At 51.4% G+C, this 17,874-nt stretch overlaps 1 protein-coding gene across 1 annotated transcript in view; it reads right to left on the bottom strand.

Annotated features, from left to right (window-relative positions):
* Positions 1–17,874, bottom strand: part of NPHP4 (nephrocystin 4) — a 115,395-nt gene that overhangs the window by 24,071 nt on the left and 73,450 nt on the right. The window contains exons 14-18 of the mRNA XM_035019936.1: positions 15,632–15,739; positions 14,215–14,366; positions 13,874–14,065; positions 13,237–13,424; positions 814–974 (exon numbers count right to left, since the gene is read on the bottom strand). Of these exons, the coding sequence (XP_034875827.1) occupies positions 814–974; positions 13,237–13,424; positions 13,874–14,065; positions 14,215–14,366; positions 15,632–15,739 (801 nt within the window). The remainder of the gene's footprint in view (positions 1–813; positions 975–13,236; positions 13,425–13,873; positions 14,066–14,214; positions 14,367–15,631; positions 15,740–17,874) is intronic.

Genomic DNA, 17,874 nt, shown 5'->3' with positions numbered 1-17,874 from the left:
TCAGGGGAGCTGCGCACACAGCCAGGCACACCACGGAACAGGAGCCGTGAGCTCGTCATGGTGAGGGGTGCCAAGGAGCGAGCAAGGATGGGGCTGGGTCGCAAGTCTCAGTGACCACGCTGACGGCTGCAGGGGCAAGGCTCGGGGCGGGGGGGAACCGAGGGGCGCCCGAGGCTGGAATCCGGAAGGAAGTCCACTAATGGGAGTCCAGGAGAGCGGGTGACTCTCAGAGACGCAGGAACTGGGGCTGTGGTGCTGTGCCCTCTCCACCTCCGCCCCACAGCCAGGACATCGTGTCCCCAGTCCCAAGCCCAGGAGCTGCCGTGCAACTACGCTGACCCTCTTGGGAGAAACCCCAGGGAAGAATCTTTAATTAACACACGGATTTAGGATTTAGTATACGAGGAAGATGGAAAGCACAATTAGAGAAAGAATCAGATGCTAATTCTAATTACAATTAGAAAAGCACAATTCTGCTACCATAGCAGGCTTCGGGTGACCTTTGCACACCCCAGTAGGTCCCTCCTCCCTGCCCCCGCCCCCCTGGTGGGCCAGGCCGCTGCTCACAGGGAATGTGCATCCTCACTGTCCTGAGGGGGTGGAGGGGCAAAGGTGACCTTACCTGTGGTCGGTTTGTAGGAGGAGCTGACTGATGACAGAAAATATAACCTAGCATTGCACAACTGAGACTTTGTGAAAATCTTTGCCTTTGGGGAAGGACAGAATTTGTGAACAGTCAGACCACCTACGGAGCAGACCCTCCCAGGAGGGACACCCCACCCTAACTGGGCTCGGCCTTCGCAGAGCCACCACCTTCATCTGGACAGCCGCAGATCCCACGAGGAGCAAGGAGTCTCCATCCCAGACGTCGATCTGTAGGGTCTGGGTGGCCAGGTAGTGGGTGAACCAGCGCTGTTCTCCGGGTTTCAGGAAGCCAGGCTCCACCAGGTACTTGAGCTGAAAGCCAGGAGGCCCTGTCCAAAGAGGCCTCGAATGAGCCCAAAGGTGATTCGAGTCATTTACCATCTTTACATTTTGAAGTGATTCCTGCTGTGGTCACAATCACTAATTTCTGCTTCCATCATAACTACAGTTTAATTAACACATCAATCAAAAATGTCATAAAATACCCAAATTTACAAAATACAGAGTCACATCCAGAAGTCGACATTTCTTTCCAATACATACACTGAACTCCTCCCAGAATATGATTCATGGTTTTCACCGAGTCCTTGTAAAACAGTCTATCCTGAACAGGGACAGATGTCCTGATGGGGCTGCCCAGGGAGGTCACTATTCTGCGTGCAGGGTTTAAGGAGAAACATGGTCTGCTGTCACAACCGGGAGAACACACACACACGCAGAGCTCAAGCTGAGCTCAAGGTGAGCGGCTCAGAAGACCCCAAGTACGGCCCTAGCACAGAGCCTCCCAGGGCTGCACCCGGCTCTCAGGCTCCTCACTGACAGACGGGGTGGACTACAGCCCCCGCCTTTAGGCTTTGCCAGGTGGCATCACCATCAACTCTAAGTTGACAAAAACACCACGGAAGTCATCATTAGTTACAGTGCAGGGAGCAGCAAAGCCGGGGAACACATTCACACATTTCCCCCTTCCCATCAATAATATGTTTACGGAGCCCCCGAGGAGCAGAACACTGACTCGGGGGTGGAAGGGTGCATGTTTACTCAGCACTGGGAGCAGGTTCCAGGCCAGGCTGAGATCCCCACCCCACCTCCCTCCACCTCAAGACCTGTCGCCCTGCTCTCAAGACCAGAATGGTGCTTCCAGCTGAAGGAGGGACGCAGGCTGGGAAGGGACACAGCACTGGGGGCTGACAGAAGGTGGGGTGGAGGGCCTCTCGTGGCCCAAAGGACACAGCGCCAGGACCAGCTGCCACAGGCCTGGCTCCCGCCAAGCGAGAGGTCACGGGGGCACCTCATGGAGTGGAGGGGCAGGAAGGAGTCAGGAAAAAGGCTTAGAGAGGGGACGGCAGTGACACCACACAGTGGCAGGCCAGTCCCTAGCTTCACTCTCAAGTGACCAGAGTCACAGGGCCAGTGGAGGCCAAGGACACTCACCACCCCGACCCCAGTGCCACCAGCCAGCTGAGACCCAGGTGGCCTGTGGCATCTGGTCATTGTCAGGACACCCCCGAACTGAGGGAGCCCTGAGGCTGGCTCGTCAGACGCACAGGAACAAAGACCTGTGAACACCCAAGTCCCAGCTCATGACAGCAATGGCGTCGCTCCCCCCCGCCAGGCCCACCTGGGCTACAGGAGAAGGAAGCGCTCAGGTACCGGCTTCCACACCGGTCAGACTTCTGATTCGAAGAGGCAGAACGGATTTGAACTCTGTGGGCCAACTTCCCAAATGACACTTGCGGACAGCCGGCCCCGGGACCGCCACACTCCACCGCCAGCGTCGCCCAGACCCACAGACTCCCCACCCAGAGCTCTCCTTGCTCCCCAGCGAAGCCTGTCCCAACTGGACCCTCCAGCTCCCCTCAACCAGCTCTTCCTCGCATCATCCCAGAGCGCTTCCCGGGCACCGGGCCCTTGCAACGCCCCTCCCGGGCCGCCTCCCACTCCAACACCATGACTGTATCCACTCAGCTGCCCGGTCCTTTCAACACACCATGAATCCACACTCCACAGATAACTGTGGTGCCCCCAGCATGTGTGCCAAGCACTGCGCAGGGATAACATGGGAGAAGGGGACGGACAGGTCCCCACCTATGCAGCTCACGGTCACAGGGTGACACCCTGAGCCCAGAGCTGATGGCATGCTGAGTACCTGGGGGGGGGGCATTTGGGGGTGTGGGGGCCATCCTGGTCTGGGCCCAGCCTCAGGGCTCTCATGCTGGAGGCGCCTAGTTCCTCCCCCCGCAGGCTTGGGCCCCTTCACTCCAGTCTGGCTCAGACAACCAGCTCCTTGGTGGCCTTCCTTGAGGTCCACGCTCCCTGCAGTCCATCGTACAGCACTGCCAAAGCATCCACAAAGGGAACCCTGTGTCATCTCCATCCCACTCAAAAGTTTGCAATGATGCTGACCACCTACTCAACCAAGACTGATCCCAGGGGCAGTGGTACCTCCCCAGGGTCTGCTCAGGCCCCCAAGCCCACCTCTCTCACCCCCCTCATAAACACTGAGCCCCAGCCCAGCCGGCCTCCTTCCTGAGCCTTAGTCCAGCCACACCCCCACATCCAAGTCTGGTGGGTGCTCTTCCTCTGGTTGGATGGTCCTCAGTCTCCGTCTCTCCTTCCTGACCCACAAACACCCCTGCTCCGCGAAGGCATCCACAACTCCCGCAGATGACGAGCACCTCATAACGCTACAGTCTACAACGCCCGATGAATATACAGCAGCTAGGAATATCTACACACCAAATGACAAAGCAAAAATCTAGAGACGCAAGGAGAAACAGACAAAAACATAATAATAGTAAAGACCAACTAATCACTTTGTTTTTAAGGCAGGTCAGGTGGGCAATAAACAAGGGTATGGAAGGCCAGACCGGCTAATCCATTAGGTAGAACATATGTACGTATGACACTGTTCCCCAGTAACACCAAATGTATCTTTCGAGTGTATCTGGAACATTAATAAAAATTAACTATATACTAGGCCACAAAGAAAACCTAAATATACTCCACAAGGCAGAAATAACGCAAACAATATTCTCTGACCACAATGCAACAAACTAGAAACTGGAAACAATTTTTTTAAAATAAATTTACAACTTACCTTTAAATAATTCTACATCAAATGGAAAACAAAATCCAAACAGATTTTCTAGAAAAGAATAAAAGTACTACTTATCTGAATCACCAAAGCATAAAGCAGTAATCAAAGGAAAATTCATAGCCTTGAATATTTTGTATCCACAAAAACAAAAGAATTAAAATAAATGAATTGTATCCACAAAAACAAAAGAATTAAATGAATTAAGCAACTCAAATCAGGAAAAAAACACTGGAGAATATAAAAAAGAAGGTAATGATAAAGACAAGATTTAACTGGTCAGAAAGCAGGATAACAGCAAAACCTGCATGAGGGTCACTTCCGTGTCTTTGGAAAGTCAGGGAGATAGAAATGAGCACCTAAAAGGATGTCCCGGTCCCTGGCAGGACAGCTCTCCCCACGTTAACCCATGGATTCAGCAGACCCCCATAAAGGGCTAACAAGTTCATGTAGAAAACCAGCCCAGCCAGAATGTGCAGGAGGCCCTGCAGGTTAGAGCACCCGGCGGGGGGGGCCTATACGTCAGAGAGAAGCTGCACCTCTGACTCAACAGCACGCCCACCATGTGTGGACCAGTGCTCTTATGCACAGTCTGGCAAACCACAGCCCACGGGCCGATCCAACTGGGAGCTAAGACTAGCTTTCACATTTTTAAAGGATTGTTAAAAAAGAAGAAGAAGATTCCAGAGAGAACATATGTAACCCAGAAAGTCTAAAATATTTACTATCTGGCCCTTAACAGAAATCAGTTTGCCAACCTGTGGTCTAATGGAACAAAATATAAAATCCAGACATAAACCCAAGTAATAAAAAATGTGGGTAAATGAGAAGGGCCACTCTCAAGTCACTGAAGAAAAAGACAGACTTTCTAATAAACGGCACTAGGTCAAAGGGAGAGACATTTGAAAAAATAAAACTGGATCCCTATCTCCCATCGTACAAGAGGATAAACTACAGACAGACCAGAAGTCTCATGTGGAAAACGAAACCTACAAGCCCCTGGAGAAGCCGTGTGTGGATCTCTTTATGAGCTGGGGAGGTGAACACCTTCGCACAGACTCCCAGGACTCGGAAATTTAGAAGCAATAAAAATAAAGACCACCATATTAGAGGACAAAACAACAAAATTTTACGGGGCACCTGGCTGGCTCAGTCAGTGGACTCTTGGTCTCAGGGTTGTGGGTTCAAGACCCACACTGGATGGAGAAATTACTTAAAAATAAAACCTTAAAAAATTAAAAAATAAAATAAAATGAAACTTTACATAGCAAAACCCACCAAAAGCAAAGTAAAAATGACAAAGCAAGAGAACACACCTGCAATTTATATCGTGGGCAACAGCTAATCTCCTTAATAAACAGAGTTCCCAAAACAAGAGGACAGAAAAAACAAAAATTTGGATGGAAAAATGTAAAGATATGAATAGAAGTTTGCAGACAAATATAAAAGACCTCAACTTCACTCATTATAAAAGAAACGCAAACTAAAACTTCACTAAGATCCACGTCACATCGATCAGCTGTACAAATCCCAAAGTTGAACAGCCTGTTTTGCGGGCAAGGCCCTGAGAAACAGGCCGTCCCGTGCACTGCGGCGGGAGCAGACTGGCCACGGGCTGCCACGGGGGGCGGCTGACGGCCGTAATCCGATAGCTCGCAACGCCCCGCGCACACGGCTGGGGCACAGGCTGGAGCTGCTGCCTTGTCTGACACCGCGAAGCCTGGAAGCGGCCGAACGGCCGTCAGCGAACACTCTCGCCCAGCGCCCTACGATGTAGCTGCACACACAACGCAGGGGTCTCCGCCGGGAGCCAAGCTCAGGACACGATGGTACGGATCAAAGCAACGTGGAAAAAGCGTGTATTTGGCATGCTACCTGTTGAATAAGGAAACAAGGAGTAATAAAAACCTATTTCCTTACTTTCTGAAACAAACAGAAACATGACAAGGAGAGGCCAGAGACTAAAAGCCCGGTTACCTCTAGGAGGCCGCACGGGGGGCGCATGGTCTAGAGGGCACGAGGGTTTTAGATTTTGAGCCATGTAAATATTCTAACAAATTAAATCAGAAGGGAAGGAAAACCTAAAAGTGAGAACAAATGGAAACAAGTGCATCTGACTGAATATCAAACTGGCAACAGGTCCACAGAGGAAAGAATGATCTCCAGGGATTCCGGCACGCTGAACCAACTCTTTGTCCCCAGCGGAATGTGGCTCAGGACGGGAGAACACCAGAAATCTGAACCCTCCTCACTCAACACGAGTACCCTTAGTACTAACATTAGCCATGTAATTCTAAAAGTACATTATAGAAACTGTAAGGAAAAGTAAGTAAACGAATTGTCAGGAAGCACGATTTCCAGTATAAGGAGAAAAAGATACAAATCAATTACTTTAAGAAAAAACTCTAAATCTGAATTAGAAATAGCAATGTGAACTCGTGTTTGAATCTATATTCTCCAGCTCTGCCCAGTGAAAAGCCTGGACACCATGCCACCCAGAATCAAAAGCGCCCCAGCCCTCCGTCTCTGGAAACACGCCCCATGCAGGGGAGGCGGCTGGTCCGGGTCTGAGGCACAGAAAGTCCGAGGTAAGAAGGGACACTGGGCCGTGTAGAGAGCGGGGCCACGCCCAGGCTCCCAGGTTAACCTGAAGGGCTACCACTGGCCAAAGTGGGGGAAAGTAGAACAAGAATATCAGAGTGATATTCAAAAGACAAAACAGAAACCAGACAGACAAAATCTCAATTGTCACTAGTGGAGTAACCGTTACAACTTCTTACTCTGAAACCTGGAAACTAAAGGGAAAGTATCGAACATCTGCTCTGTTTTGGAGGGTGTAAATGTAGTTCAGTCTTGGTTGAAAAGGGAAAGCTCTTTTTTTTAATAGAAGAATGTCTGTTAATAAAGGGAAACCAAATGACAAAATCAGAAAAATTACCATTTACAAAATTCCAGTTAAAGACCCGACCCAGGCAAAGCCCCGCCAAGGATGCTAGAAGTGTGGGTGAAAGGGTGTTGGGGTGGATATTCGCACAGAGCCAACGACCGGCCTGAGAACTCTGTGCCAAGTGCCACGGGGAAGCGCCTCCCTTCCTCCGGAGGAACGTGGGGCAGATCAAACCAGCACCAAAAGGACGAGAGACCTGACCTCCGCACTGCTGATGGACGCCACATGAAGCCCATGAAGCGTTGGCACCAAATCCAGACCCGGAGGGAGCATTAGCCCTAACTGCCCATGTGCGAGACCTTCCAGAGGGGCCACGGCCAACGGTCAGATGCACACAGAACAACATTCTGTGTGACAGCTCACCTTCAGACAGCCTCTGTCACTGGAAAGAGAATGCAGGGGACTATTCCAGATGAAAGGACATTGGGGCGGTAACTCCCAGTACAACCCAGGACCCAGACTGGATGTCGGAGCGAGAAAGTAGCTATAACAAACGTACGCGGGAAGACTGGGAATGGGACTGTGAGATCCCTGTCCTCTTCAGTATGACGGGGGCTGCTTTTCAGCAAAGCCTGTTCTGTGTTTAGAGGAAAGTGTTACCTCGCCTGCTACTGACTTTCAAATGATGGAGGGAAAAGGATAAAGAGTCAACGCAAGCATTTCAAACTGCACAGACACAATCTCTGGGTGGGGACATGGGACCGGAGGAAAATGCACAGGACACAGGAGATCCACCACAGAAGAGGCAGGCGAGGCAGCACCAGATGGGCCCAGAGCGGGGCCGGCGAACCCCGGGACGAGAGTTCTCCAGACCGGGGGGGGGGGGGCGGCCTCTCGGCTGACCCAGAGTTCAAGGACTCCAGCTCCCGTGCTAAGGAGGGTCCCACTGGCCAAAACATCAGGAGGAATGTGTTAGAAAAACCTAACTCCAGGCCAGAAAGCACAGGAAATGAAAGGAAGGAAGGCACCGTGTGTGTGGCAGAGGATGGGACCACCACCCTCAGCTGAGCCTCCTGAAAGGAGCAGGGACAGTGGTCAGCGGGGAAGCTCCAGAGCTATACCCCCACCCCGAGCAAAGGAGGGAACAAGAAGCAATTCTACTCACAACTGGAACACCAAGAAACTAAGGGGCCTCGGGCAGAGGCAGCCACCAGGCCCAGGGCCGTGGGTTCCAGAAGCTTCTGTTCAGGAGGCTGCCATGTCTCCTGTTGGACCAAAGGTACTCTAGTGGACGTGCATGGGGTGGGGGGGGGAACGACACTTCTTGGCAAACTGACTAAAGATGAACATATACGACCCTAGAGCAATTCACTCCTGGGCACACACCCAACACCAGCAGAGCTGCACCAAGGGAAGGCTCACCACAGCTTTACTCCAAAGCAACAAAAGCTGGGAACAATCCAAATGTCTACGGACAACCGAATGCATAAATGTGTGCAATACTCAGGCAGGATTTCTATACAGCCAGGATAAAGGACAGGCTACACAGCAAGCTGGATGGACCCCACAGACGACGTCGAGCAGAAGGGAGAATCGGAAGGGCACACACAAGATGATCCTGTTTCGGTTCAAAACTGCAGGTGCACTGGTCGACGGTGACAGAATTCCAAAGAGTGGTCACCAGGGGGAGGCCACTGATGATGGGGGTGTGGGGGAGGGCAGACCGGGGTTCGGTCTGCACCCTGTAGTCATGCAGATGTGTTCACTTTGTAAACATTACAGCTCTTATAAAAATTAACTCAAAATGGATTCCACAAAAAGGAATCTTAAATGCATACTAGGTAAGTGAAAGAAGCCAGTCTGGACAAGCTACCCCAAACACCGCCAACACCTAAACTTGCAACACTAAACTTTGACGCTCTTGGAAGATAAAGTAGAGGACAAAAATCCAGGGGACCTCGGGTGTGGTGACGAGTTTTTTCCTCTAACACCAAAGGCACGAATGACCCATGACAGAAATAACTGATAAACTGGACTCCATTAAAATTAAAAACCTCTGCCTTCCAAAAGACACTGGTAAGACCACGAAAAAGACGAGCTACAGGCTGGGAGAAAACATTCACAAAGCAGACATCTGATAATGGTCTGGGAGGCAAAACAGAGAGAACTCTCAAAACACAACAATAAGAAAACCCAATCTACAAACAGACAAAGATATGAACAGACACCTCCCCAAACAAGATGCACCCAGGGCAAGTAAGCGTATGAGAGGAGGCTGCCCCTCAAACGTCATCGGGGAAGTGCAACTGATACAACAACAGTGAGATCCCGCTATGTACATATGAGAACAGCCAAAACCCCAAACACCGCCAACACCAAACGCTGGGAGCGTGTGACGCCATAGGGACGCTCAGTCACTGCTGGTGGGGACGCACCGTGGCACAGCCACTCAAGAAGACGGCTGGGCGGTTTCCTACAAAACCAAACATGCTCCTAGGTATTACCCAAATGAGTCGAAAATTTAGGTCTACACAAAATCCTGAACAAAATGTCTACAACTGCTTTATTCGTAATTGCCAAACCCTGGAAGCAACTGAGATGCCCTTCAGTAAGGAGGTGAATGGATGTCCATCTAGACAGTGGAGTATTAGTACTAAAGAGAAATGAGCTACCAAGCCACAAAGACACGGAGGAATCTTAAATGCATACTAGGTAAGTGAAAGAAGCCAGTCTGGACAAGCTACATACTGTATAATTCCAAGTGTAGAATACCCTGAAAAAGGTAAAACCATGGCGACAGGAGAAAGGTCAGTGGTGGGGAGGGGTAAGGGGAGAGGGAGGGAGGGAAGACATGGAGCACAGAGCATATCTGGGTGGTGAAATTATTCTCTACACTACTGTATGGGGATACAGACGCTCTGCATTTGTCAAAATCCACAGAATGTACAAATAAGAGTGAGCCTTGTTGTGAACTCAGAGCTTTAGTTAAACCACAAAGCATCAACACTGGTCCATCAACTGTAACAAACGTCCACGTGAAGCTAGATATAGCTAACAGGGGAGCTTCTGGGGGCAAGGGGTGTATGGGAACTCTGTACTACCAGCTCAATTTCTCCATAAACCTAATACTGCTCTAAAGAGCAAAATCTATTAATTTTTAAAAACTTGTGGAACTGAACACTGTGTGACATGCATGTTATATTTCAACAACAAAAGAAAATACATCTTAAGTGAGGCTCCAGTGAGGCTAGGTGCTGAGCCATGGGGACCCCCGAGCAGGAGCTGCTGGAGGAAGCCCAGCCCTGCCCAGGCGGGGGGCACCTTTGGCTGAATCTCAGGGGGGTAAGACACTGAAAAGAACTTGTTTTGGACTTTAACTTAGGAATTTAGGACTTTGAATTTTAATTCATAATGACAAAATTTGATTTTGGAGTTTAATTTCTTTGGACCTCAACTTGCAAGGAGATTTAATTTTTGGACTAATTTCTCTCTGGGAAATTCATAATGGAAAGGGGTTTATATTCAAATCAGGAGCATCTCTCTGTGGCTGGCCTTTTGAATTAAACTGCCTGAACACTATCTATTTAACCTCACCGCAGAACCTCTGGTGAGCTGCCCCGGATAGAGCGGCTAGATGGGGTTAGGAACAGGAAATGGAAGAGGAGATACTTTCTCGCCAACAGGTGCACGGGAGTCTTGAAGTCAATGCACTATTCTGATCCATTTCATAACCTTCTGGGGGCATGAGCTAAACTGTCCACCAATGGTCCCAGGAGCATTGGCAAAGGGAAGGCAGTTGGTTTGGGACAAGTGGTCCCAGGATGGTTGGGAAACCCAGGGAGTGGAGAGAACAAAACCTAGGACTGTCACAGGAGAGCTTCCTGGCCTGGCCTCCCGCACTCACTTCCATGCCGGGGGCCTCCCGCACTCACCCTCTGCCCCACGCATGCTCCTCCCCAGGCCAAGAGCAGCTCGTCAGCTGGAAGGTTTGGGAGATGGAACAGGGCCTGAGCTGTGCCCGCATCCCCTCTCTCTTCTTTCCAGATTTGTCTGAAGAAAGCGAGGATGCTGGGGTCCTCAGGCAACAGGGCATCAGGGCTTTACCCCAGGGTCTACGGCCAGGTGGTCCTACCTCTGCCAGCAGCAAAGCCCATCCAACGGGGTGAGCGCCAGCAAGCACGCCCAGCTCTCGCAGGCTGACCAGCGCCTGCAACAGTTCTGACCCTCTGTACCGGTTCTGACCTTGGGCAAGGGAGACCCCATGTACCTGTGACCCCTCGTGCCCGGCTGACTGGCCAACCCTGTCTGTTGTTTGTTTTCTAAGCATTTATGCTTATTTTAAAATTTCTTTCCTTCGGGTGCCTGGTGGCTCAGGGGGTTGAGAGTCTGCCTTCAGCTCAGGTCATGATCTCTGGATCCTGGGATGGAGCCTCGCATGTGGTGGGGAGGGGGGTGTCTCTGCTCAGCAGGGAGTCAGCTTCTCCCTCTGCCCCTCCCACTCCCCGCTTGTGCTCTTCCTCTCTTTCAAATGAATAAATAAAAATCTTTAAAAACCTTTGAAAAAATAAAATTTCTTTCCTTCTACTTTTATTGCATTTGTTCTGGGTTTTTTCCCCAAACTTCTTGAGTTGAACAATTAGATCAGCATTTTAAAAAATACTTTCTTCTTTCCCAATACAAGCACTAAAGCTGTAAATTTCCCTATAAATACCATTTTATCTGTATCTCATTTGTTTTACAATATTTGCAATATGATTTCGTGATTCAGCTTTAAATAACCATTTCTATTTTGGTTTCTTCATTGACCTAAGGAATCATTAAAAGTATGTTTAAAAATTAAAAAAAAAAAAAAAACAGCAGTTCAGAGCCTTTTTGGGAGAGGGAGTGGTCGATTTCTGATCTGGTGTTGCCGTCAGAGAATGTCAGGCTGTTAGATGGGATACTGGGTCTCTGGGAACACGGTGATGCCTGTGCAATGGCCTAAAACAGGTGCACATGTACACAAATGATCAGTTCTCATGAGTCTCTCAAGTATGCTTGGAAAGAATGCACATCCTCTAAATTGGTTCTATAGGTTTTATAAGACCATCTTTTTAAATCATATTCTATAATAACCTTGATTATTTTCTGCCTGATGTGTCAATTCACTGAGAGGGATGTCAAACCTTCCCCGACTATAGGTTTGTCAATTTCCCCTCCTAAAGTCTGTCAATGTTTCTTTTGTATTTTGAGGCTGTTTGTTGGAAGTTCACAGGTTCAGAATTATTTATTTTCCTAGTGATTATTCTCTCGATTATATTTAATAGGCTTCTTTATCCCCAGGACCGCATTTGCCTTTTGTCTCTTTTGTCTGATGCTAATGTTGCTAAACTACTTTCACTCCATTAGCATTTGGATATGGCATTTCCCACCTGTTCTTTCTACTGAAGAGGCAGCAAGGGTTCACAGCTCTGCCCCTTACAAACCCAACGAATGGCCATAGAGAGGTAACTGATCATCGATAAAAACAACAACATATTTGATATGTTTCAATCCACTGCGGTGTAAATCCACTAGTTTATAATACTGCCAGAAACAAAAGCCGTTGGCCCCACTCTCAAAGGATGCTAAGGAACTGGCTCGTTATTTCGAAAATCCACAAATAAAAGGGAAGAAGTGAACATTATTCTGACTTTCCTACATGGACCACACCTCCAGGTAACCCAATAGTTGGCGAGGGGCAGTTTCTCTCTATGGAAGCATTCCAGCTCCGGAAGGAGAACGTCACCACTGTTCAAACTTGAGCAAAATAATCAGCCTGTGGGCAACAGTCCTGACGGCACTGAGGTGGTACAGAAAGGAGGGACCGGTCACTGCGCAGCTGCGGGAGGTGGTGAGGACAGCCCCGGCCCCAGAGTTCCTGCCCCAAACACAAAAAAGCCTCTGACCATGCAGAGAGATCTCACTCCCAATGACCAGGAGAAACGGGACAGGGAGGGACACTTTAATGGTCACCCTGGGAAGCAAAACCCAAATGCAGACTGTGGGAAGCTCTGCAGGATGAGCAGGAGCAGTGCGGCTACTTCAACCAGCAACACGAAAACCAAGCCTGGGGGCGGCAGAGTCACACTCAAGAGTCACATCCACAGCTACACACTGCCTGAGAACTTGAGCTCAACAAACTATTACAAACTGTACCCCCCAAAAAAACAAACCCTCCTTCCATCCTCAAAAAAAATTTTTGTTTTTGAAGTTACTGGGAAAATTTTAACATCAGCTAAATATTTAATGACATTTAAGGGATTATTATTAATTTCAAGTGGGATAATACTGAGTTTATGTTTTTCAAACAGGACTCCTTAGTCTTTAGATCTACATAAGGAAATATTCACAGGTGAAATTATACAATGTCTGGGATTTGCTTCCAAGTGACCTGGGGTCTGGGTGGGGACGCACTTGACAGCTGCTGGAGGGAGCTCACTGGTAGGAGCACTGGCTCATCATACTGTTCTTTCAAATTCTGCATGTGCTTGAAAATTTTCACCGTACAGTATTCTGTAAATAATAAAACTTACAAACAAGGCTCAGTGCTGGATTCCTCGCGTCTGCCCGATGCACGAGCACTTACCAGCTTCAGAGGAGTCATCCTTGTCAGTGAGAACGAGGAGGTGCAACAGGGAACCAGAGCGTGTCCTGCCCGTCTCGTCCAGCCCAACCAGCTGCAGGCGTGGAGTGGTCACGGGTGGGAAGCGGTAGAACTGGAAGGTGAAATACACGGTCTTTGGCCACGGCGCTCCCTGGCAGTCCTGGGACACTCTGAATCCAATAAGAGCCCCCAATTAATCAAGTAACCATAGCAGAGAACCTGGGCATTCGAGAGTCCGGCACCACAGGCCAGATGCTGCCTGGTCTGCCCACGTGAGCGGCTCTATTGGGATCTCGGGGAGCCCGCCAGACAGCAACCCACTTGAGCCCCAGCTGGAGAACACTGCTCTCAAAGCTGCACGAATACCAAGAATTGGCCAACATAACACGGTCCATATTCAGTTACAGAAGATCGGGCAAAGCCGGTTTTACTGCATTTAGAGACGGCTGTGTGAGGGTCCCCGCCAATTGAAAACAAAAACAGATAGCATTCCTTCATCCAGTAAGGCCTCAGCAAGAGTTCTGCCAGCTGAGAGCCACACAGGAGTGAAAGTTCCTTCAACGCAAGGAAAGCACAAGACAGGTAAAGAGTAACGGAGACAGAACATTTAAGAACGCACCTGCTGAAGGCGAGGAACTGTAGCACTATTTCGTTGCTTTGTAGACAATCTGATTCTTCCTTTTGAGGGTTGAATTTAACGGGATCTGTAGGATTTACAGCCTCAGCTGGTTGCTTATTGGCATCCAGAATCTCGGGAAAGCCGGAAGCCTGCAGGAGCACCATTGAGGCTCGCGAGAGCTTACTTCCAGAGCTGAAACACAAAGACCACGGAGGCCAGCCTCCAGGAAAGGGCCGGCAGAGAGGCAGGACCTGTGCCCCCCCCGCCCCCGGGGGAAGCCTGTTGTTGAGAGTCAGTGTTCACGGCACAGCACGTGCCGGGCCCTCAGGGCCACCCCTCACCTCCTGGCCTGGGCTCCCACGACAATCGGGGTGTGCACCGGCGTGAAAGGCAGCTCCCGCAGCTGATCCGCAACGGAGGGTCCCAGGACCAAGGACGCCTGGCTCAGCTGGGCCTCCAGGTGAGAGATCCTGCCCTCTAAGGGGAGCCCCTGCTGAGCAAAATGCAGCCCCAGGTGAGGCCAACAAGGATCCCAGCCTGTAACCACCAAGGAGGCTGGGATGGGGGGGGTGTCCATGGATGAATCGCCTCTGTCAGACTGCTGGATTCAGCAAAGGAAAATATGGGACGCCCAGGTGTCTTTTACACTTGAGATGAACAGTGAATAATTTGGGTATAATATAAGTATGTCCCATGAAATATCTGGGACTTACACTAAAAAGTCACTACTTTTCTGAAATTCTAATTTATCTGGGTATCTCATATTTTAAGTGAGTCAAAAAGCAATGAGAATTGTGTGAGAATTCAATCAATTTTATGAACAGGTACCATGGGAGAGATCTGCTGTCTGAGAACGTCAATTAACATAAAAACCGCATTGATAGACCAGAAAAATGAACCCTCCTTCAACACCGCAAGACAGACTGGTACCCAGCCCCTGGCTGGCCTCTGATCCCTGCGTCACCTGAATATTCTCGTCTGTCCAGAGCAGAAGACGTGTCTAAATGAAGAGCCTGTCTGGGAATCAGAATGCTCTCATGCCGACTTCCCTAGCTTTCTGTTTCAGCTCAAAAGGGAATACCACAGAACCAGAGATAACTCCAACATGTCTCAGCTGCCAATTATAAGAGATGCAGGCTCTTCATAAATGAGCCCCAGACATATTCTGGTACTGTTTCCAAATAAATAATTTAATGGCACTATTTTTCCTCAGTAGACTTCCAGTACAAGACTGAAAATACATACGGTTTGCAGGTGAGCCAGCCAGCTTTTGAAACCAAACTTTATGTGAATTCCCCAAGGTCAGTGGAAACATAGGCCTATTTTGCCCTCTGGATGCATCAGAATCCAGGATGGTGGGCTTCACCGCTTCTCCTTCAGCAGCTGACGGCAAGGAGAGTGTCCTGGAGCGCTGGAGGCTCGGATCGACCTCATTTCTATCTCTGGCAAAACTTTCCTTCCCCTTTCATGTACAGAGATCTGAGGGTAGTCTAACTTCGTCTTGTCAGGTGGAGCAAAAGCCTAATTAAGCCCCACAGCAGGAAGAGCTCCCACACCAAACGCTCCTTGGCCAACAGGACAGAGTGGTGGCAAGTACCCGAAGCGTGGAAGAAAGCCAGGCTCCCCCACCCCGTCCCTACGCCCATGTCACAGAGAACCCATGAAGGTCTCGCCACCTCACCAAGGACCAGCACAGCTCACAGAGTCAGACTTCGGCGGAAGCCCTTCCCTGGAAGGAGGAAGGGTGGGCCTACTTACCTCCTGGGCCAGGGGGCGCGCAGAGCTGTCGGGATGCCGGGAAGACGGTGTGGCCGAGCGGCACCGAGTGGGGGACCGTGGGGGAGCCGCCAGCTGGGAGAGCGACAGCTAGAGGGCAGGAAGCGTGCATGAGAATGTGAAAGGCAGCCCAGCACGTCACGGAGCCCCCCACTCGCGCTGGCACAAAGCCAGGAGACGCGGCACGGTCCAGAAGGCAGTGGGGTCTGCGACCACCTGCCCGGCGGCCACTCCAGAACCCGGAGCCGCTCCTAAGCTCCGTTACTGGAGTCCTGAGAGGCAAGACTGTGACCCCTCCCACGGGTAACATCGGCATGAAAATGGTATTAACAAGGAACAGCAGGTGGAGGAGAGGAAGAGCCAGGGAAGCCACGTTCTCCGCCACCCATGGGCAGCGGGGCGGCTGGTCTTCGAACCTCCCCAGGTTTCACTTCCAGCCGGGGACTGAACACCTGCAAGGCCCCTTCCAGGTCTGCAGACAGCAGCCAAGACCGAACCCCTGCTCCACCATTAATACTATTATCACCATTATCGCGTGACTGAGGGCAAGTCACCGAGTCCTTTCTTTACCTCGGTCTCCTCATCTGCAAAGTGGGGTGAAAACAGTCCCTAAATCACAAGACTATCATGGGAGTTAAACGAGAAGTCCTGGAATGTGTAAGTAAGTAGGTAAGCCTTCCGTAAAGGCCGCAGATGTCTGGAAAGTGAATGCAGCTGTGAAGGGGCCCACACCCCACGGAAGACCCGCCTCTCAAGTCCCGGACTGTTTCTAACACACACTGACAGCTGGCCCAACGCGGTGCTGCTACAGAGGGACTCAGCATGTGAGGAGGTGTCGGAAGAGTGGCCGGGGGGAGGGTGTGTAGCAACGGGGGACCCTGCAGCATCGTCAGGGGGCAGAGAAGAGCTGTGGGGGTCTGTTCGGCTCCCCTCAGACCCCACATGCTGCCTCTGGGAGCAGGCAGCGCTGCAGTGTGGTCCCTGAACACTGAGGGTGACGTGCACACTACTGGACGGAAAACCCTGGAGCAGGCCAGCAGGGAAGCCTGGGGGCTGTATCCACACACGTGTCTTGAGGCAAACACAACATTCGCTCCTGAGCCGGTTCCCAAGCTGCACGGTGCACAGTAAAGCTGCTCCCTTGGGACAGCCTTTGACACTGAATTTACCCGACTTTTCTAGAAAGTCATTTTCCAGGGTGATCCTGGCAGACAAAGTCATCAGAAGACACGCCAACTCTGACCCTGCACAAAATGAAGCTGCCGGAACCGCGGGCGAGCACCACGACCAGCTCAGGTTTCCAGGGGCCAGTGGCCTCACTGGCCTCTCTTCCCACGCAGGAGACCCTCGCACCCGGAACCACCTGCTGTCTGACAGGCGGGCGGCGGCCAACACGCCCGGTCTCTGTTGGCCGTGGGCCGGCTCCGCCAGCACCAGATGCTCAGCCTACAGGCCTCGCTGTGGCCTCGTGGCCCGGGGCACCAGTGGCTGCCAGTTAGGAAAGGAGCAGATGAAGACCACACCGTGGTGCCTCAGGAACAAACAAAGGCTGTTCGGCCCTGAAAGGTTCTCAGCTATTAGCCATACTGCCAGGGAAGAAGTATTGAACGTGCCTTTTGACGGCAGCCTGGAAGGTCACTAATCACGGCTGGCAGCCGCCGGCCGCACAGCCAGGCAGGACGGGGACAGGATGGGGACGGGACGGGGACGGGACGGGGACGGGACGGGGACGGGACGGGGAGGGAACGGGATGGGGATGGGACGGGGAGGGGACGGGGAAGGGACGGGGAGGGAACGGGACGGGGAAGGGACAGGGACGGGACGGGGACAGGGAGGGGATGCGGAGGGGATGGGGAGGGGACGGGGAGGGAACGGGGACAGGACGGGGAGGGGATGGGGAAGGGACGGGGACGGGACGGGGACGGGACGGGGACAGGATGGGGACGGGATGGGGAGGGGACGGGGATGGGACGGGGATGGGACGGGGATGGGGAGGGGACAGGGACAGGATGGGGAGGGAACAGGACGGGGATGGGACGGGGATGGGATGGGACGGGGACGGGATGGGGACGGGACAGGACAGGGACGGGACGGGGACAGGAATGGGGACGGGACGGGACGGGGAAGGGACGGGGACGGGACGGGATGGGGACGGGACGGGGACAGGACGGGGACGGGACGGGGACGGGACGGGGACGGGACGGGACGGGGACGGGACGGGGACG

Source organism: Mirounga leonina, unplaced genomic scaffold, assembly GCF_011800145.1.
Source record: "Mirounga leonina isolate KUSES-001 unplaced genomic scaffold, KU_Mleo_1.0 Mir_173, whole genome shotgun sequence".
NCBI lineage: Eukaryota > Metazoa > Chordata > Mammalia > Carnivora > Phocidae > Mirounga > Mirounga leonina.
The sequence above is the reverse complement of the archived record's forward strand: the minus strand, read 5'-3'. Positions and strand labels throughout refer to the sequence as shown.